General features: G+C 46.3%; 2 protein-coding genes across 4 annotated transcripts in view; one reads left to right on the forward strand and one right to left on the reverse strand.

The window, feature by feature from the left end:
- DNAJC7 (DnaJ heat shock protein family (Hsp40) member C7) overlaps window positions 1–6477 on the reverse strand; it is a 38976-nt gene extending 32499 nt beyond the window's left edge. Inside the window, exon 1 of the mRNA XM_083583160.1 lies at window positions 5564–6477. Within this exon, the coding sequence (XP_083439286.1) occupies window positions 5564–5691 (128 nt within the window). The 5' untranslated portion in view covers window positions 5692–6477. The remainder of the gene's footprint in view (window positions 1–5563) is intronic.
- Window positions 6478–7614: 1137 nt separating this feature from the next.
- The window catches only part of NKIRAS2 (NFKB inhibitor interacting Ras like 2), a 272510-nt gene continuing 257630 nt past the window's right edge, over window positions 7615–22494 (forward strand). The window contains exons 1-4 of one of the 3 annotated variants that reach the window (XR_014541085.1): window positions 7615–7718; window positions 9060–9190; window positions 13512–13753; window positions 19263–21110. Coding sequence is in view for 2 of the 3 variants with exons in the window: in XM_083583646.1 (XP_083439772.1) it covers window positions 9097–9190; window positions 13512–13753; window positions 19263–19502 (576 nt within the window). In the remaining variant the exon portion in view is untranslated. Of the gene's footprint in view, window positions 8050–9059; window positions 9191–13511; window positions 13754–19262; window positions 21877–22494 lie in introns of those variants that run through there. The other 2 variants (XM_083583646.1, XM_083583647.1) reach the window with 2 other exon arrangements.

The following is a 22494-nucleotide window of genomic DNA, read 5'->3' on the forward strand; positions in this document are numbered from 1 at the left end:
GCTCTTGCAACCAATGGGAAGCCATGCCTCGGTTTTCGAATATTTCGGAAGCCGAACGAGCTTCCAGAATGGATTTTGTTCGAGAACCAAGGCACCATTGTACAAAACTACACCCACAGCAAATCTTGATAGCTATTCCTCTTCTTGTTAAGAGCTCCAGAATACCAGACGCCATGGCCTCATAACAAACACAGCAGAGGGACGCTTCCATGGTATTCAAGTAATCATGGATCCATGGCAGTACTCTCACCCTGTGCTTTCAGAGATACACTTTCCCTTCACACCTTCTATGGAGTTGCCATGGCACCATGCAGAGAATAGGCATGCCTTTCCTTGTAACATGTGAAAAGACCCTCAGAAAGTCATAAGGGATAGGGACAGGCCTCATGAGCAGAGTCCAAATGTGTTTCTGCAACATAACTCACTTGTTCCTGTGCTCCGGATTACATTTGTTAATTTCTGACTTAAAAGGGAAAGTAAGTAGGGGATAGTTTAATATCACAGGAGACCTACCTCTGGGCCACAAAGTTAGCTGTGTTATCTATCATCTGGCCCTTTAGAACTCACATCTTGATTTGAACAAAAAACACAGTTCACTTTCCTAAAGGAATCTGGTCAAACATACAATGTATTTCCTGTTAAAAGTCTCTGAGAACCCAGTAGATTAGTTGGTGGATATCACAAATAACGCGCAGGCCACTCTGTGAGACTTTTGGGAAGATGAGCAGAGTTAAAAACACTTTAAAATAAATAATGCCTCTCAACACCTGCAGTTACTCTGGTGGAATTATCCCACTGCAGCAATACTAAGGAAAGAGTAATTTTACCTCTGAATGCAGGTAAAGCAAATGGCGAGTTTTAGAATTACATTGGGAATGTCCAAAAATATGTATCTATCTATTTTAGCAGCCAGGAACTGTAAACAAACAAACAAACAAACAAACAAACAAACAAACAAAAATAACCACCCAGGTTTTTCCAGAGTCCCAAGTTACGCCTGGAAATTTCCACATGAATGGTGATGAACACATTTCTAGCTTCCTTGTCAACTTGCATGCTGTCTCTTGGGGAGTTGCCCCAGTCTCCAAGGCATGCTGCAGACTAAAGACTACTCAAGAGAAAAGTCTTATTCTAGATACAGTTCTGATATACACTCCAAGGACCTTCTTGGAGCCACCACCCAAGGGCAAAATACAATGAGTGGGTAACTTCTAAGCTATTTGCTTTCCACGCTCTGCAGTGAACAGATGAACTTCATCTGCAGGGTGACTTGGAAGTAAGGTCAATGGACAATATTTGTCATCTCTTTGACTCCCGTGTATTTTTATAACTTTGACACTGACTATTTATTGCTTGGGCCATCTCTGCCAAGATGCCATGCCAATAACATGCTCTGTAAGTCAGCTTCCCCAAGTTACTTCTCTCCCTCTTCTGCACTCTTCCACAAACATTTCAGCATCCCACAGGGCTGCCTAGATTAAAAGTGGTTCTGTTCTTCTCCCATAGTTCTCAAAGTGTAACACCAAAAGACTTCTGAAACTAAGATACGTTTGATAGTGGAATAGACTCCCATGAAGAGTGGGACTCTCCTTCCTTGGAAGTTTTAGCAGAGGATGGATGGCCATCTGCCATGGATGCTTTAGTTGAGATTCCTGCATTGAAGGGGGCTGGACTAGATGATCCTTGGCCTCGGGATCCCTCCCAACTCTACAATTCTATGACTCAACACAAAGAGAGCAAAGGCCTGGATCACAGCAGGAACCAATGTGTTTATCAAAATAAGAAGAGCTCAGTTGGATCACGGACAGGGTTTATAGCTAGATGCCTCAGGATGTTGAAGAAGAGACCTCTGCTCCCAATCCCAGTCTGTTTAAATCACAAATATTAGGAACGGGTGTTAGGCTAGATACATTGAGCATCCTACCAAATTGTGGAAAAGAAGCCCTACCACCTTGTCCTTTTTTGAACTTGCTTACAATATTGGCTTTTCCGGTGAGCATTTGCAGGGAATTCCAGAGGTACTAATAACCTAATGTGACTCTCAGCCATTCATAATATCACCTTTTGCGGCCGTAACCAGGATCACCCAAGCTATGTTGTACTGCTGTGGCTTTCAAGTTTCAGAGAACCCTTTCTATATTGAGTTACCTGCTGAAGAACAAGATTGGGGGATGCATTTGGGGAAGCAGTTAGCACATGTAGGGCACTGGCAAGGTCTACTTGGTGACAGTTTTGCTTTGTTTAAAAAGGAGTACAGTATTGTTAAATACTGTCTTGCATCTGCACATAAAGGAAGAGACCAGTAATGACAGGGAAACAGTTTGGTGTTTTCTGCAGTTAATACTCTTCTCATTAAAGAAACCCCTAATAAGCTTCCAAGCAACCACAGAGCACCCCCTACTATACCATTTAAAAATTCACACAACAACAGTACCAGGTGTAGTTTAAAGGAGGTAGGAAGAAAGTTTTTGTCTCCTTTCTTTTATCAAAACAGTGACCTCATGCCCTGGTATGCCAAAGTTAACTGTTAGAAAGTTTAAGGGCAGATCCATTGGGTAGCATCTAACAAAGTTGTTCTGTTAGCACAAGAACTTCCACCTGCACAACGGATGGGACTTCTTCACCCTCTTCTATCCCTGTGCCCTGCAAATCTCCAAAGTTGGGTGTGTGGTTGGGAGGGGGGGTGCGCTCGCACAGGGAGAGGACAACTTCTTTGAAGACAGCCCATTGCTTCCAGACATCTCCTCTGGACCTGTGTGTGGGTAACAAGAGACCATATGGTACTCCTTGTGACTGGGGTGGGGGTGGTTTAGTAGCTGCTGCTACTTTTGGAGAATCAGCCTTGGCTTTGCCTATGGGAAGCTAACATTCAAACCCCACCTAAGCCATGAGCTCACCAAGGGCACATCACTCTTTCTCACTCGAGTCTAACCCATTTTACCAGACTCCCTTAAGGAAAAACCACATTGTTTACCTTTTGCAAAATGGTTAATCACAAGTGCTGTGAGTCAAACTGGGAGCAGGACAGCTAAATTAACCGTTCCCTATCTCTCATTACTGTAATAACTGTGACACACCCCAAGACCGTAGGGCAGGGAAAAAGTCCAAAGAAACACGTGCCATTTCCTTTCCCCACAAAAATCTCATTCAGTTAAGTTAGGCAGCCAGAAAAGAATTTTTCCCCCTTCTGTCATATCTCCCTGCTCATTCGGTCAGACAAGGTCACCGCTCCAGTAGTTACCCTGGAAGTTGCTACTATACTTAATCAGATGACTAGTCTATGTAGCTCATTCTTATCTACTTTACACTGAAAGGCAGTTGCTGTCCAGCATTTCAGATACATACTACCCCCATCAGTCTTACTTGGGAGATACCAGGGATTGAACATGGGAGCTTTTGACCATCCAGATGTTGCTGAATGACAACTCCCATCACCCCTACAAACACAGCCAAAGGCCAGGTATGGCGAGAGTTGTAACCCAGCGACATCTGGAGGGCCAAAGGTTTCCTGGACCTGATGCAAAGTGTGAGATCTAGCCATTCCCTCACAGAGAACAAATCACAAGTTCTTGAATTGTTATCCGAAACTCTCCGCAAACCACGACTCAAGGGCAATCGGTTTTCACCATGCACCTCTGGGCTAGTCACTGACTTAGCAACAAGCTAAGTTTAAAATATTTATTTTTCTCCCCAAAGAACAGACCTGGCTGTAAGCCAACCAGGCTTATAAGTGAGGAACGAGTGGAAGGTTAAACCCTCATTTCTATTGAAGCAGTCTTCTAGTCACTTTCGTAAAACAATTGATTGCTTCCACTTAACACCAGACTTGCAACTTTTATCAACAAGATGGGGAAATGCAGTGTCCCACCAAATATTTCAAACTGGAACTCCAATTAGTTCTCTGCAATAAGTGAACTAATACAAACCAACCAGAAACACCAATATGGTATTCATCCCCATTTATAGAAGTTGTATGGCAACTTGCCACTGGAAGAACAGCTTTGATCCATCCCCAACCCGAGAGGGCACCACATGCTGCACTCATCACACTGTCAAAAGCACATGACTTCTCCCAAAGAATCTTGGGAACTGTAGTTTACCCCTAACAGAACTACAATTCCCACCACCCTTCAGTCCCCTGGATTCTTTACAGCTGCAGCTGTGTTTATGTGTTTTAAGCATATGATGTGTACGCCACCACAATCCCTAACCCCAATGCTTCTAAAACTTTTAGCCACCATGAGCACCATTAGCTGCCTTGAGCACCATTTTGTGGAAAGGTGGGACATAAATTTAACAAATAAAAATGAACCAAACAAATACAGTTACACTACAGCAATACTGGGTCATATGCCAAGGATCCCTGGCTTGTGAAGGTATGTGAAGCACTTCAAGGACTTTGATAAATAATAACGTAAACCTAAATACACTTAGAACTGCAGCATTAGGGAACAAAGCCCATTGAACTCTGCCTTAAGCGCACATGTCAGGCTCAAAAGAGGATGAAGACTCCTGGGCTGAGCCTTGGGCTCTTTTGGGGACTAAATCCTACTGTTAAACCCTCACACATACACACTTTAAAACGTCAAATACAGTGGTACCTCGGGTTAAGGACTTAATTCGTTCTGGAGGTCTGTTCTTAACCTGAAACTGTTCTGAACCTGAAGCACCACTTTAGCTAATGGGCCCTCCTGCCGCTGCCGCCAGAGCATGATTTCTGTTCTCATCCTGAAGCAAAGTTCTTAACCCGAGGTACTATTTCTGGGTTAGCGGAGTCTGTAACCTGAAGCATATGTAACCCGAGGTACTACTGTACCACTTTACTGTATGGGACCAAGGACCCCTCTTGCACAACATGCTATTCCTAACGGTGTGCAGTTAAGAGGCTTCAACAAAGCCTAATAAGTGGAGAATTAAAGGAGGAACCTTCTAGGAACATAGTAAGCTGCCTTATACCAAGTCAGAACCGCTGGCCCATTTTGCTCAGTACTGCCTGCACTGGCTGGCAGCATCTCTCTGGAGTTTCAGCCCAGGAAGCCTCTCCCCAGCCCAACCTGGAGTTGCCAGCGGGGACTGAACCGGGGACCTTCTCCTTGCAAGGCAGACTCTTGAGGGGTAGCCCCTCTCCCATGACTCACCCTCCCAGCACCTGGCATTTCAGAAGCAGCACACGGGTCCACACAGACCAGCCTCTCTCAACCTTGGCCCCCCGCATCTCGATGGACTACAGCTCCCAGCACCCCCTGGCCATCTAGGGATGATGGGGGTTGTAGTCCAGCGACACCTACAGGGAATACACACAATTAATTGGCTTTATCCTACGGTCCTTTGGGGGCACAGCTGACGACAATGCACCTCTCTCTCGCGCGCACCCCCAACCCCCACTTACTTCCCCCTCCCTCACCTGCAATCCAGGCCCCGCCCCTCGCCGCCTTCTCCCCTCCCCCACCCGCACACCGAGGCAGCCCCTCCCCCCTCCATAGGTCTCTCTCTCTCCCCCCCCCCGCTCGAGGGGACGGGAGAACCCGTGTGGGGAAGGGGGCCCTCGGGCGGAGGCCCTTACCTGCGCGTCCCCGCGTCCTCGTCCTCGTCGCTCAACATCGCCGGCCCCTCAGGGTGAGAAGGCGCCACCAGGTTCGCCGCCGCGGGCGTCATGATCACGTCGCACTCGCCTCCTCCCGCCGCCGCCATCTTGGCTTCCTTGTTGCAGGCGATCAACGGCCGGCGAGCCGGGAAGGGAGAGAAAAGGGAGAGAGAGAGAGCGGGAGAGCGAGAGCGAAAGGAGGACGGGAACGGAAGCTCACACGTCCACTTCCGGAGAACGAGTCGTGGCAGGTAGAACGCCCACTTCCGGCTTGGCTGAACAAGGAGAGGAAGGATCGGAATCCGCCAAGAGGGAACCCCGGCTCCTCCTTTTTTTTTCTGTGTGGCGGGAGGAGTCCCCTCACCCCGTGAGAGGAATAAGCATAAAAGGGACTCAAAAAGATAGATAATTATTATTCACCAATCCAAATCTGATCTGTATCCGGAAATTTCTAATGTTTGATATTTTATTATGTTTTTATGCGTGTTGGGAGACGCCCAGAGTGGCTGGGGCAACCCAACCAGATGGGTTGCATATCATCATCATCATCATCATCATTATTATTATTATTAAAAAGTTGTTGTACATCATGATATGATGCTCTTGCATTCATTCTCTCTCATGTCAGTCCACAAGTAAAAAATGATAATTGTTGCAACTGTTTTACTTTATTACTGTATGTTCACATGCAACCAAGTTTGTAAGTCTGTGCAAATATTTTTATATTTATTTTTGTTTTGAATTTTACAAAATCAATAAAAGGACAATTTAAACAAGAAAAAACCAAAATCTGAGGCTGGCCTGTTCTTACTGGGGCTCGTTGCTGGTACTGGGTTCCCTCAGTCCTTATTTTTGCCTGTTTAGGAAGGAGCTTCGTTGAACTCAGCTGGATTCATCACTTTAAAGAAAAAAAACCTATGTAAAAACATAACTAACATTTTACATAATTATATTCAATCACCCTGAGAAACACACCAGAAGGATATGACAGTGATAACTTTCCTATAGTCCTCATTTCCAACATCTGGTCCACTCAAAGCTTTAATCGGAACCTGTGGCTTGTCCAGATGCTGTTGAACTCCAACTCCCATCAGCCCCAACCAGCATGGTCAATGGTCAGGGATTATGGGAGCTGTAGTCCCAAAAAGTGGCTGGCTGCTGCAGGTTCTTCATCCCTGCTATATAGCTTCAGAACACTAGATTTTCCTTTAGCTAGCATTACTAATGGTGGCTTTTTATGGCTAATGGTTGTTAATAAACCTATCCTTCTCAACTAATGTATTTTTAGTCATCTTAGGGCTCGCCCGCACTTCCTCTTGTGCTGTGCCTAGAAAGCATGGGTCCAAGAGGTTTTTAGGTTACCCCACCATTCTTGTTTGTTCTGATTCAGTGGTAAATCCAATCCAACTCCCATCAGTGGCCCCGATCTGGTGGGACGCTCTGTCACAAGAGACTAGGGCCCTGCGGGACTTGACATCTTTCCACAGGGCCTGCAAGACAGAGCTGTTCCACCAGGCCTTTGGCCAAGGCACAGTCTGACCCCCCCCCCCTCTGGTAATCCTAACAGAACTCTAGCCCAATGGTTGCCATTGATTTGATTTTGAATTGATTTTAAAATGAATTGATTTTAGAATGCTGTGTTACTTCTTTTGTTGTTAGCCACTCTGAGCCCGGCTTCGGCTGGGGAGGGCGGGATATAAATATTATTATTATTATTATTATTATTAACAGCAGGTTTTCCCCGGGGGAAAGCAGCCAGTGGCTATCCACCTTGTGGCAGAGAATTCATAAGTTAATTGTGAAAAAAGTGTGACCACAGTGCATAACCGTTCTTTCTGTTGTAGTATTCCACCATTTCCCCCGTCCCACAGAAACGCACACTGCACACTGCGCAACTCTTCCACAGTGTGCAATTTATGCTGCTGTCTTAAGTGTTCTGCATCTGAAGCGCCCTTGGCAATTGCTGAGCATAGCAAAGCAACATTTCACATGCAACCCTAGATGGAGCTGTGGGCTGCATCCTTCTCTTTCTGCCACTTCTCCTAGCTCCGCTGACTTGTTGGCCCTCAGTTCCTCTCCAGGCTGAAGCTGAAGGCAGAAAGTAACGAAACAAAGGGGCAGGCGCCTTGGGAAGGTAAGTCTATATAGCCCCATGCAGGTGTGCGCTGATCAGCCGGTCAGGATCAGCCGAACTTTCTCAGATGAAGCTCTTAAAACAGGATGCACCATGCAGAAAAGCAAGATCAATGTGGAATTGCATGCTCACGTCATACCAAGGGTTTATGCCACTTTTTTATGTGACAGCAGACCTGTGCACAGGCCCAACAGGGAACAGCCACCAGTCCAGGCTTTTTGGTTAGCATACCTGTATGACGCACAAGGAAAAGTGTCTGGCAGTGCCTTGAAGAGGAATGCATTTGTTGTTGGCATAACCTTTTGTGAATTAGAGCCTACTTCAATGCAAGGTGAATCCTATGCTGGGCATGGAGTAAAAAGGATTAGGAATAGTGGGGCAAAAGTCTAGTGAAATTTGACACTTCTATGTGACGTAGAAAATGTATGCAAGATGAAAATAGCGAACTTTTTGCAACAACAATGAAAATTTTTCTTTTCTGCGCAATGCTTGCAATGGGCAAGAAACGCATGACTTGGACTCCTTAGCAGGTTTTGAATTAACATCCACAAATTTATTAGTCGAATATATGATAGACAAGGCAAGGATATGTACAATTTTATAATATGCAGAGAATAATATGTGCAAAGAAACCAGAGAGGGGAGCTGAGGGAAGTCCTGGGTGGGAGAGGGAGGGATGGGGGAGGGGAAGGGAAAAAATAATGTAATTGAATGCCTGGATTGATAAATTGTTATGTTGAAACTGTTTAATATTTTTTTTAAAAAATAAATAAATGCATGGATGTGATTAAATCAGATTGCAGGATAACATTTGATACATCGCAGCATTGGAACGATAAACATTCCTCAAATAATAAAATGTGTGAATTGGATTCGCAGAGCTGGAGATAAGTTTCTAGAGCTCCTGACGGGGGTCAGCCGAAAGCAAGACTGCTGGACCTTGCAGTGTGTCTTTCCGCAGACGACTGATCCTTTTAAGGCCGCTTGCATTCCTGCTCACGCCCTTTCCCCCAATTTGCTGGTACAAACCTGGGCTCCAGGCAGCCTGGCTGTTCTGCTGGAAGTCCCTCCCTGAAACTCCAAAAAACAGCCTCAGGCACATAGCTCAGTGACAGAGTGTTTGCATGCAGTAGGTTCCAGGTTCAGACCCCGGCTCCTCTTGGTGTGGCTGGGGACAGACTCCTGCCTTAAACCTTGGAAAGCTGTTGTCAGTCCGCATAGACAATACGGAACTAGACAGACCGATGTCCTTTGGTGCTTCCTTTGCTCCTGCGCCCACACAGAGATGTGTGGGTGTTTGTATGCGTATGTATGTTTTCACCGCATGCCTTCCATTTGCAGCTTCTTGCATTCTTCCTCTTCCCCCACCGACCAGAAGATGGGGAAGAGCTGCAAAGTGGTAGTATGTGGGCAAGCGTCGGTTGGGAAGACCTCTATCCTGGAGCAGCTCCTCTATGGGAATCATGTGGTCGGTGAGTGTTGGCTTTCAGCTGGGCACAGCTCACTAGCCTTGCTTGTTCAGGCCTAAACTGGATTTTAAAGCTAATTCAGACCCCCTCCAAGTGTCCCTACTTTCTGGGGACAGCCCTGGATTTACAGAAGCCGTCCCGGTTTCTGAGTTGATCCCGGAATGTCCTGCATTTCCTTAGGACTTCCCTATTTTCATCAGAGAAATATTGGAGTGTATGGTAGGACATCCCTGTTTTCACTGGAGAAATGTTGGAGGGTATGGAGATAAGGAACTATACAGCCTTTAGAAGACACCTGAAGGCAGACCTGTATGGGGAGGTTTTTGTTTAAAGTTTAATTATGTTTTTATATGTTGGACACCACCCAGAGATGCTTGGGGTAATAATAATAATAATAATAATAATAATACGTCCCATTTTCCCATTTTCATCAGAGAAATGTTGGAGGGTATGACTATCCTGCTTGTTCAAGCCTAAACCATTTTTTAAGGCTAATTTACTGTACAGAGCCATTGCGAATATTAAAAAGAGTCTGTTGCTTGCCTATGTATATCCTGCCCATCATTGGGAGTGATTCTAAGTGGCCAGGGAGAAACTATCCTAGCCTGGGTGCCATGTTTATTGGGGAGTGTCACCTGTTTTACCACCCCCTGGCCTCAGCTCCAATGCTCTTCTCAGGCCCTGATTCACAAAAAGGTAGCAGCAAGAAGTAATGTGTTTCTATCAGTTACTCTGTAGCTCCAGAATGAATGTCCCTCTCTCTCTCATTGGCGGGTCTTCTGGAGAGGGTCTAGAACCCCACTCTTCTGTCTGACCCACAGCTCAGCTGGTTAGTTCTTTCGTTAAGTGCCGTTCACTCTGTTTTCTTTGTAGGGGGTTAATAATTATTTTGGATTCTTTGCACACTGCCTAGAGATGCAGCTTGAAGAATTAAATATATAGCCACTAGAAAGTTAACATGCAGTGCAGAATTGTGAGCAAAGTGGAAGTTCAGTTTGACTGGGTTACACGGGACCCAGGGAGAGGGGGAATTTGATGTGGTGTTAGTTAGGCAGGCAGGAGAACACAGACGGTTGGGTGTTTGCTAGGGGCCCAAGGCCAGCAGAGGGTTCATTACCCTAGCAGTACAGTGGATGCTCGGGTTGCGAACATGATCCGTGCAGGAGGCACGTTCACAACCCGCAGCATTCACAACCCGCAGCACCGTGTCTGCGCATGTGCGGGTCGCGATTTGGTGCTTCTGCGCATGCGCAAAGCACAATTTAGCGCTTCTGTGCATGTGCGAGTGCCGAAATCTGGAAGTAACCTGTTCCGGTACTTCTGGGTTTCAGTGCATCCGTAACCCGAAAATGTGCAACCTGAAGTGTCTGTAACCCGAGGTATGACTGTATTACCATTCCCACTTTGTAGAGAGCACCTAAGAAGATCAAATGCAGCACAAGATCATTCTCAGTTTGCAAACCCCACCTCTTTCAGGTTAAGGGCTCCCACAAACGATACTGTTGTTGAGGGCGCCCATCGCCACCCCCACCCCCCCAAAAATCCTGGAGTCTATACTGAGGGTGGGTAAAGGGCCGAAAGGCTGGTCAGCTGACAAAATTGAATTCTGGAGACAAAAAAACGGCATAGGCAGATTGTCAAGAAAAATGTAGAAGGAGTAGAGTGCTGCTGGCAGAAAAACTGCAGACAGGTGAGGCAGCTTTGGAGTCTTACACAACAGGCAAATCTGTCTCAACCAGTCAGGAATATGGGGCAAACCAAATACTGCAGAAGACAGAAACCTTGGGCCACATACCAATTGCACTCAGGCTGCATTCTTCTCCTTCTTTGGTGATCACTCGTAGCCGAGTAAGATTGTCTTCCATAAACATGGTTTTAACAATGAGTCCGTAAGTGACTGTGGAGGCCAATTCTGGATCCACACCTCCTTCCGCAGTGGGACATTGGTTTCCGGGCAGGAGTTGATCACGGTGTGGATTTGCCAAGCGTGCCTTCCTCTTAGCATGTTTCTCCCTTGCGTCCTGCGTTTAAGCGTCTTCAAAGCCCATGACATCTTTGGTAAAGACTGTTCTCCAGTTGGAGCACTCGCAGGCAAGTGTTTCCCAATTGTTGGTGTTTATACTACATTTTTAAAGATTTGCCCTGAGGCAGTCTTTAAACCTCTTTTGTTGACCACCAGCATTACGCTTTCCATTTTTAAGTTCAGAATAGAGTAGTTGCTTTGGAAGACGATAATCAGGCATCCGCACAACATGACCAGTCCAACGAAGCAGATGTTGAAGAATCGTTGCTTCAACACTGGTGATCTTTGCTTCTTCCAGTACACTGGCATTAGTTCGCCTGTCTTCCCAAGTTACTGGCTTAAAGTGCAGCTAGGGGCTTATCCACATTTACCTGTCCTCCAATCTTACCAGGCATGGTTCGCAATTAAAAGCTCCGTGTCTGAGCACCCTTTCTTTTCCTTTCTTTTCCTTTTTGCTCCAGAGCTTTCCTCACAAAAACTCGCTCTTTAAAGCTCAATCGGAGTAAACAGCAATCCGCAGAAAACCCAAATTGACATTTGCTCCAATTCAGCTTTAAAGAGCGGTTTTCGCAAGGAATGCTTGGAGCAAAATAACCCTGGGTACTTGGAGACAGATCTTTAAATCACAGACTTCTGCCTGGAAAGAGCAGGGCAAAAAGTACAGTGGTACCTCGGGTTACAGACGCTTCAGGTTACAGACTCTGCTAACCCAGAAATATTACCTCGGCTTAAGAACTTTGCTTCAGGATGAGAACAGAAATCATGCTCCGCTGGCGCGGCAGCAGCAGGAGGCCCCATTAGCTAAAGTGGTGCTTCAGGTTAAGTACAGTTTCAGGTTAAGAATGGACCTTCAGAACGAATTAAGTACTTAACCTGAGGTACCACTGTAAGTGTGGATAAGCCCTAGGTCGTTCTTTTTCTCAATTCGGGTTGGAGCTGGTTTGAGGGAGAAACACACAAAAATGCAGTATTTCCTAAGAAATTAGAGAACATGTATGGATAGTGTATAACATAATTTTAACACTGCTTTCCAAAGCAGTGGTGGGAACAGACCCGATGCAGGGCAAATCGGAGTGTGGACACAGCCCTGGTCCCTGACACTAAGTATGGCAATCAGTCAGACCAAGAGTTGGTTCTCCCTGCCCCCAGCACAGGTCCAATTGTGTTTAACAGCTGCATGGCAGGCAGAAATCCAACAGGTGCTGCTTTTTCCTGGCATAGAGATGCACCAATGGCACTTTGCTTCAGTTATTTAGGGCCAAACTGAATATGACATTAAATGCATCTTTGCCTTCAGTACAAAGTGGCTGTTTTGTTTTTAAAGGCAAATTCCATCAGCTTAGTATGGCTGGTAGTTACCAGATCAGAAGTGGAGAATGTAACTTTTTCCATATGGAAAATCCCTCTTCTAGAACTGAGATTTGCATTTGGAGGAAATTATTCACAGGCGCTAATGGAAGATTTCTTCCAAATGTAGATAGCAACTGCAGAGACATTTGCTTTTTTGGGTGGGCGGGGAGTTAGCAAAAGATTCTCTGGCTACTGTACAAAGTAAAGGTAACAGTGTTGGCCCATAAGAAAAAGAACATTGTATGGAAATAATAAACAGGTGGAATTTAGTAACTTGGTATATCAAGAAAGGACATGGGGCTTCCAAGAATTGGAATAAGTTGCTATAAAGGAGGATAAGTTCCCAATTAGATATGAATAGGCTCTTCTCTCTCATCTTTAAGCTTCGCAAGGTGCAAATAACTGTATTTAAACGAATTACATTATTTATATGTATTTTTTAAATTATGCAAAGCATAAGGTAAATATTGTGTATGCCGTATTTCTCCGTGTATAAGACGCCTCCTATTTTGGGGGACTCCAAATTAAGAAAACACCCCTCAGCACTACCCGTATATAAGACGAGCCCCAATTTTAAACCTAATTTTTTGGTAAAAAAACTTACGTCTTATACACGGAAAAATACGGTAACTACACAATATTTTGTGAACATGTGTATGATATTTTCAATTTGTAAATAAAACCCTAAATCCATAGTAGGGTACTAAGTTTATTAGGCCAGCTGCCAAAATATCACACGAGATTATGAGTTCTCCAGAACTCCTAGTTTACCTGATGGAAGAGTTCTGGAGAACTCAAGAGCTTGCGTGTTATTTTGTTCTGGTTGGCCTAACAAAAGCACTGCCCCTGGCTGCTGCGAGTATGGAGAGAACGACTCCTTCCGAGAAAACACTCCCGATAATTTCTGCGTGTCCAGTAATTGCTGCTCTCTGTCCCGTTGGCTGTGTGCAGGTTCAGAGATGATCGAAACCCAAGAGGACATTTACGTGGGCTCCATCGAGACGGACCGGGGGGTACGGGAGCTGGTGCGCTTCTATGACACTCGAGGCTTGAGGGATGGGCTGGAATTGCCCAAGCACTGCTTCTCCTGCACTGATGGATACGTGCTGGTTTACAGCATTGACAGCAAGGAGTCCTTCAAGAGGGTGGAGATTCTGAAGAAGGAGATCGACAAGAGCAAGGATAAAAAGGAGGTTGGTGCGCTTAAACCATAAGGTGTGTGGGGGGGGGTCCTGAAGTGGGAGGTGGGCAACCTGTGGCCCTCCAGATGCAGTTGGACTCCCATCAGCCCCATTCAAGATGGCCAGTGCTGCGGGATAACGGAGTCCCTCTGACAGCCATAACGTCGCCACTCCTGGTCTAGAGATCTCTGGCTTTTATTATATTTATTGAATTTATATACAGTGGTACCTCTGGTTACGAACTTAATTCGTTCCGGAGGTCCGTTCTTAACCTGAAACCGTTCTTAACCCGAGGTACCACTTTAGCTAATGGGGGGCCTCCCGCTGCTGCCGCAGCGCGATTTCTTTTCTGATCCTGGGGCAAAGTTCTTAACTTGAGGTACTACTTCCAGGTTAGCGGAGTCTGCAACCCCAAGTGTTTGTTACCCAAGGTGTTTGTAACCCAAGGCACCACTGTCTCAGGGCGGTTCACAGAAAAGATGACAGTATATAAAATCAAAAGGAAAACAATAACACAATAACCTCCCCCCGCACCCAAAGAGCCACATTTTAAAAGGGTATAGGATGCCAATCAGATCAACCAAAGGCCTGGTTAAAAAGGAACGTTTTTGCCTGGCACCTAAAGGTGTATAATGAAGGCGCCTTGGGGAGAGCATTCCACATATGGGGAGCCACTGCAGAGAAGGCTCTGTTCTCGTGTTGCCACCCTCTGGACCTCTCGAGGAGGAGGCACATGAAGGAGGGTCTCGGAAGATGATCTCAGGGTCGGGGTAGGTTCATATGGAAAGAGGTAGTCCTTGAGGTATTGCGGTTCTGAGCTGTTTAAGGCTTTATAGATCAAAACCACCACTCTGAATTGGGCCCAGAAACTACCGTATTTTTCGCCCCATAGGACGCACTTTTCCCCCTCCAAAAATGAAGGGGAAATGTGTGTGCGTCCTATGGGGCGAATGCAGGCTTTCGCTGAAGCCTGGAGAGCGAGAGGCATTGGTGCGCACCGACCCCTCTCGCTCTCCAGGCTTCAGGAAGCTATCCGCATGCCTTACGCGCCCGGAGGGAGGTCCCGCTGGGCGCACGAGGCTTGGGGCGGCAGCCTGCAGCCCGAAGCACGCGGAGCCCTCCGGAGGGTGCCCCGTGCTTCGGGCAGGCGTGTGCAAGGCTTGGGGCGGCAGCCGCGGCTGGGGGGGGGAATAATTTTTTTTTATTCACCCCCCCCCAAAAAACGAGGTGCGTCCTATGGGCCGGTGCGCCCTATAGGACGAAAAATACGGTAATTGGTAACCAGTGCTGTTGGACCAGGATGGGTGTAATATGCTCAAACCATCTTGTTCCGGTGAGCAACCTGGCCGCTGAATTCTGCACTAGCTGAAGTTTCTGAACCGTCTTCAGAGGCAGCCCCACGTATAACGCATTGCAGTGATCTAAACTTGAGGTTACATAGAGCATAGACAACAGTAGTTAGGCTATCCCTGTCCAGGTAGGGGCGGAGCTGGGCCACCAGCCAAAGCTGACGGAAGGCACTCCGGGCCACAGAGGCCACCTGAGTTTTTGAACTTCCTTTCCTCCAACGCTTTACAGATTAGCATCACATGGTCATGGGGCGCAATCTACGGGAGGGCAAGGCTCCCCCACAATTTTCAAGGAGGGGACCAGGCCCCCTCAAAATTCCACAGGAGCCATGCATTCACACTCTGCAGGACGTGCTTGCGCCGTGCACGTAAGCCAGCACGGCGTACGCATAACATGTCAGTACGCACCGAGAAGTGCGCACGTGACATGCTTAAGTCACAAGGCCCCAGCCCCCTCAATCTCAAGTGCGCTTGCCTGTACATCATACATTTAAAGCAGAGGTCAGCAAACTTTGCCAGCAGGGGCCCGGTCCACTGTCCCTCAGACCTTGTGGGGGGCCGGACTATATTTTTTGGGGGGCGGGGAAATGAATGAATTCTTATGCCCTACAAATAACCCAGGGACGCAGATGGCGCTGTGAGTTAAACCACAGAGCCTAGGGCTTGCTGATCAGAAGGTTGGCGGTTTGAATCCCCGCGACGGGGTGAGCTCCCTTTGCTTGGTCCCTGCTCCTGCCAACCTAGCAGTTCGAAAGCACGCCAAAGTGCAAGTAGATAAATAGGTGGGAAGGTAAACAGCGTTTCCGTGCACTGCTCCGGCTTGCCAGAAGTGGCTTAGTCCTGCTGGCCACATGACCCAGAAGCTGTACGCCGGCTCCCTCGGCCAATAAAGCGAGATGAGCGCCGCAACCCCAGAGTCGTCTGTGACTGGACCAAATGGTCAGGGGTCCCTTTACCTTTACAAATAACCCAGAGATGCATTTTAAACAAAAGCACATATTCTACACATGTAAAAACACGCTGATTCCCGGACCGTCCACAGGCCGGATTTAGATGGCGATTGGGTCTTGGTTTGCCTACCCATGATTTAAAGCATATTTAAAGTATGTGACTTCCCCCCAAAGCATCCTGGGAGCAGTAATTTGTTAAGGGTTCTGGTAATTATAGCTCTGTGAGGGGCATGAGAGGTCATGTGCTTTAACTATACGGTGTGGAAGAGATGCCACAGATTCTCTTGCGTGCTGTAAAGGGCCTGTCTTCAACTGACGGGTCAGTTCCCGCTACAAGGTCGCGACTCGATTTAAAGTGAGTCATGGAAAAACATGAGGACTGTTGCTGAGGAGAGGAGCGAAGAATGCACTTGGGCTCAGGTCTGGCTAGTCTCTCAGGTCGGGCAAGCTTTGGGAATATTTGGGTCAAGGCCTGCAAAAACAATAACAGCTGTGTTTGAGGGCCATAAACTTAACACGTGAGGGAAAAACCAATAAGCACTTTTAAACTTGCATTAAAAAGATTTCAGCCACAGTGCCTTTTGAAAAACATGATGAAACCTTGAACTGATTTGAATGCAATTGCCAGAGAAAAATGTGTAATAATTACATATAATAGCCAGCAGAGCCTGTATTGTTAGCTTGTAAGCAGTAGCTAAAAGGGCAAAAAATACTGGTGTTTCCTCACCCCCTCATCCACCCACTCTGCAAAATAGACAGTATTTGCCCTCTTATTTTGAGTTTTGACATTTTAGCTCTTAAGAAATCCTTCTGCACTGTAAAACTTGTAATCAAATCACACGAGTGAATGGCGGTCCGGTAGAATAATTCAGGTTAAGAATCACAAAATTGTACAGCTGTAAGGGACCCCAATAGTTATCTAGTGCAGAAATCTCACCTAAATCATATATGACAGAGGGTCGTCCAACTTCTGCTTAAAAACCTCTGAGGAAGAAGAGTCCACCATGTCTCGTGAGAGTCCGTTCCACTAAAAATCTTCTTCATTCGGTGTTCTGTGGGGACTCTAACTTCTGCCCCAGGGGACATTTAAAAATGGCTTCTCACTGCTAGCAGTTAGAATATTATATGCTCAAAAACGGAAGGGCAAAAAACTCCCAACAAAAGAACAATGGCAATATTGCTTGATTAAATATATGGAACTTGCAACTATGTCAGTGAGAATAAGGGTCCAAGATGAGAGAAGGATATGGGAAGAGTGGGGATTTTGGGGGAGGATTTAAAGAAATACAATAAACTAATTAATTTCCAAGTAGGGTTAGAAATATGAACAGCAGTGAAAAACAATACGGTAAATGTTGTGGGGATTTGAACCACCGACTCTCCGATCGGCAAGCGCAAGAGATTCAGTGGTTTAGACCACAGCGCCACCCGTGTCTCTTAAGGTGTACTTAAACCTACTTGGCACCAAAGGCAACAAGAGTTTTGAAGGGTTATTTATGATTGATTGTAAAAGGGCATTAAAAGAAACTTTATCTGGTGACTTGCACACGGGGTATTTTTAACCTCTGTTTAGACCGTCATAATTTCCTTAAACCCTGTTTTACTCTAGAACAGGGTTTCCCAAACCTGTGTCTCCAGCTGTTTTTGGACTACAACTCCCATCTTCCCTTGCTAGCGGGACCAGTGGTCAGGGATGATGGGAACTGTAGTCCCAAAAAAACCAAGCTGGAGACAGAGTTTGGGACACTTTGCTCTAGAGTCATCTTGCTATGAGTATTCATAAATAATGCTTTTAGGAGAAAGGCCAAAGGGGGGGGGAAGTGTAGCTAGAGGAGAGGGTGTATTCTCCCCACGGCACCAAACTGACGAAGAAAAGCCACTAAAACCTCAAGCTGACCCTGAGCTAGGTCTAGCTATCATGTCCCATGAGCTGAGAGCACATCTTGTACTTTCCTGACAGGGGAAGGTTAGGTTGCTATTGCTGAACAAGCAACATAACAGTTGGGCTCTTTCCTGTGTCACAACCCCAGGCTTCCTGTCCTGCTCATTGACTCAGTTCCCTGGGAGTCATTCCCACCAACTTCAGAGCTTCAAGGTACACCTACTACTATAAACACCGGTACTCAAGTGGAGAAACTGCCTCCCTCCCCTTGGCTTTTGAGCCCGACCAAACTATTGATAAGGGAAATTATTAAGTTTTTGCCTTTATGTCCCACCAAGGAGCTCAAAGTAGTGTACATGGCCCAGTATACCTGAAGGAGCGTCTCCACCTCCATCATTCAGCCTGGACACTGAGGTCCAATGCCAACAGCCTTCTGGCGGTTCCCTCACTGTGAGAAGTGAGGTTGGAAACCAGGCAGAGGACCTTCTCTGTAGTGGCGCCCGCCCTGTGGAATGCCCTCCCATCAGACGTCAAGGAAATAAGCAACTATCTGACTTTTAGAAGACATCTGAAGGCAGCACTGTTTAGGGAAATTTTTAAGGTTTGAAGTTTTATCGTGTTTTTAATATTCTGTTGGCAGCCACCCAGAGTGGGCGGGGTATAACTAATAATAATAATAATAATAATAATAATAATAATAATAGTAGTAGTAATAATAATAATACACAGTTCTCTTCCTCCTCATTTAATCCCTGTAACAACCCTGTGAGGCAGGTTAGGCTGATAGGCAGTGACTGGCCCAAGGTTACCCAGCAAGCTTCATGGCCAAATGAGATTTGAACCCCCGTCTCCCAGGTCCTAGTCCATGGGGGCTGGATCCGGCCCAATCACCTTCTCAATCCGGCCCATGGACGGTCCGGGAATCAGCGTGTTTTTACATGAGTAGAATGTGTCCTTTTATTTAAAATGCATCTCTGGGTTATTTGTGGAGCCTGCCTGGTGTTTTTACATGAGTAGAATGCACGATTTTATTTAAAATGCATCTCTGGGTTGTTTGTGGGGCATAGGAATTCATTCATCCCCCCCCAATATAGTCCGCCCCCCCCCAAGGTCTGAGGAACAGTGGACCGGCCCCCTGCTGAAAAAGTTTGCTGACCCCTGTCCTAGTCCAACACTCTTTAACAACTATACCACACTGGCTATACAAGAATGAAACTCGCCCGTAACTGGTTGCCCCTCTATCCTGCATCCTTAAGGGCCCACCAGCCTTGCTTACATGCAGATCTGTGCATTTCTCGTTCGTTTCATGCCAACTTGTCATTTTGTTCCATTTGCGACAGGTCACCATCGTGGTCTTAGGCAACAAGTGCGACTTGCAGGAGCAGAGACGCGTGGACCACGACGCGGTGCAGCACTGGGCCAAGGCCGAGAAAGTGAAGCTGTGGGAAATCTCCGTCGCCGACCGCCGGACCCTCATCGAGCCCTTTGTCTACCTTGCCAGCAAGATGACGCAGCCGCAGAGCAAGTCCGCCTTTCCGCTCAGCCGCAAGAACAAAAGCAGTGGTTCCGTGGACGGGTGACTTGGGTGCTGTGCCCGCTGTATCTCGTGGACCTGCATGCACATAGGGCTGGCCTTACCTTGAGCCAATGTGAAAAGGGAACACCCAGTAGCAGATTCCTCATGAGCCACTTCTTTCCTTCCTCTCTTTGCATGTTCCCCCCTCTTTTTTTAAAAAAGGAGAACACCACAAGTTCACAGCGGTGGACGCCACTTTTGACTTGAATGGGGGAAAAAATGTCTGAAGCTGACACCACATGCCTGAGTGAAGTGCCAGCAGGTGTGTTGTGCGATAAAAAAAGAGCAGCCTGGTTGCTGTCACGCGTTAGGGGCACATTGGTGGTGTAAAACACAGTGAGGTTGCTTTCTCCTCACTGAGGTTCAAGTCCGCATTTTTACAGAGAGAGGGTGGGGATGTCTTAACCTGAGGCATGTTACCTGATCTGTTTTCCTGCACCCAAAGCAAAGTGTCCTATTCAATGAAGTTGTCATCTGAATGTGCAGTGGCTTTCACAAGTGTACACACCTCAGCTTATGTTTCCAGTGGGGTGGGCGTTGGTTTGAGACGAGGGGGAAACACCACACGGCAGTATTTCTCAAGAAACTACAGGATAAGGATGGATTGCGGCTAACATGTGTATTTGGCTTCGGACACCAATGGCGGAAGTGCCACTGGAGTCAGAGGAAGTGGTAATGTGTACCCAGCCATTGTTGAATATTCAACCATGTTTGGAGCCATTCTTATTTTCCAAGCGGCTTTGATTTTAGCCTTGGAAACCTGTGTTAAGGGTACTAAATTTTTGCTTTTGATTTGGGTCCCAAAGAGCAGCATGAGCAGCAGAGAGGGGAGTCTTCCTTGACCGGCCCCATTTCAGTGGTGACCCTGATTCAGTTCCCTTCCCTTCCTTCTCCTCCTGCCCACCAAGGGAGGATGAATGCTATAGGGTGAAGCTGCAAGGCTATGGGGGGAATGAGGACAGTGGAATGTGCTGTTCAACATGGGAGCAAGCTCATGGCCAAGCTAATCTGTTATCTCCCAGACTTCTGGGCTAGCAGGAAATATCTGCAGAAAGGCTTGTATTTGTTTATTGAGAAGAGAATGCTGAGTAATTGCGGATGGAAGAAAAGCAAACAGTGACATGCCTTAAGTTCAAGGTCGATCCTGGTGCGACTGCACTTACTAACAATTAGTTTCCAGGCCCAATTCAGAGTAGTGGTTTTGACCTATAAAGCCTTAAATGGCTCAGGACCGCAGTATCTCAAGGACCGCCTCTTTCCATATGAACCGACCCGGATCCTGAGATCATCTTCTGAGGACCTTCTTCTTGTGCCTCCTCCTCGAGAGGTCACGAGAACGGGGACTTCTCTGCAGTGGCTCCCTTCCTGTGGAATGCTCTCCCCAGGGAAGTTCGCCTGGTGCCTTCATTAAACATCTTTAGGCGCCAGGCAAAAACGTTCCTTTTTAACCAGGCCTTTGTTTAATTTGATTGACATCCAATGCCCATTTAAAATGTGTTTTTTTGGGGGGAGGGGGTTATTGGGTTGTTGTTTTTATTTTGATTATATATTTTGTGGTTTTATATTTTGATTTTGTTCTGTGAACCACCCTGAGACCTCCGGGTGTAGGGCGGTATATAAATTCAACAAACAAACAAACAAACAGAAGTATGGGCAAAGTGTCATCCCAGGAATGGGATTTAACGCTTTGGGAAAGCTGATTTTGGTTAAATAGGTAGCTCAGTTGGGTAGAATGTGGTGCTCATAATGTCAAGGCCACAGGTTTGATCCCTGTATGGGGCAGCTGCATATTCCTGCACAGATGATCCTCAGAGTCCCTTCCAACTCTACAATTCTATGATTGTATATATATTTAAAAACACTCCAGTACATGAGATGGGTTTGATTTTGGACATCTCATGAATAGCTTTTCCAAACATAGTGACCCTGCTTTCCCAATCTGGTTTAGGAACAGTTATAAGCAATTTCTTGGACAGCTGGCATCAAATTAAGACTGCAATCCTATACATACTTACCTGGAAGTAAACTCCACTGAGCGCTATCCATGGAAAGATCACTACTTAGCTGGGGTCAAGAATGAAGTATACGGTAATAGTCGTCCAGAGATCGCTGGTTATGATAACGGCTAATAAGTGTATTGGAATCCTTTTAGCTCTGGTGTGTAAAACTATTATGAGGAATGCAGAATATATTATTACATCTTTTGTTAATAAAAGTTTTAGGTTATTGCACTTTCTTCCTGCACACTGGAAACTGGTGTCTTCCATCGAGGTGATAGTTAGGCTGCATGTTTATTTGGGCAATATGCAAATATATGTAAACCAACTGGTTTTGCAAAATATAATTGGCCACCCAAAAATAAATAAATCTGTAACCAATGAGCAGCCCTGGCACTTTGTTCCTGTTCAAGAATGGTAGAATCTGGACAAGCAGCTGAACTCAGAGATGCACTGAACTACATAAAGGCTACAGAGGATCTGAGACCATCGCAGACACTCCCTTCTACTTATTGCTAGATTTGTAACATTAGAAATTTAAACACACACACACTACAGATGTGGAGTAGGGGTGGCATCTGAGAGTTGTAGTTCAGCAACTCTCTGTAGGAGCAGATTGCCCCCCCCCCAATATTAGGGTTAAACCTAGAATTGAACCCTTCATCCTAGATGCCGTTTTCCATATCCAGACGTAAATTTCTTTTGTATAGGGGAAGAGATTCCACCCAGCTGCAATTTGAAGTGGTGCAGTCCAGATTTACAGCCCCATTTTGCTGACTTGTGTAGACCAGTTTGTGTAGACCTTAGACTCGAGCTCACTCTACCCATTTTGCAATGCTGCTTCAATCTGCCGCAGAGCCAGAGAGAAAACGGGTTGCAAATTCCAACGCCAACAGGCAATGCAAAGTCGCAACAAATACATGGAAATGAGCTGAAGGGATTCAAAAGGCTCCGGACACTTTTTTGAGGTGGCTGCAGATCACGCTATGCCAGTCCACC

Source organism: Podarcis filfolensis (assembly GCF_964270895.1).
Source record: "Podarcis filfolensis genome assembly, chromosome: 13".
Classification (NCBI taxonomy): Eukaryota; Metazoa; Chordata; class Lepidosauria; order Squamata; family Lacertidae; genus Podarcis; species Podarcis filfolensis.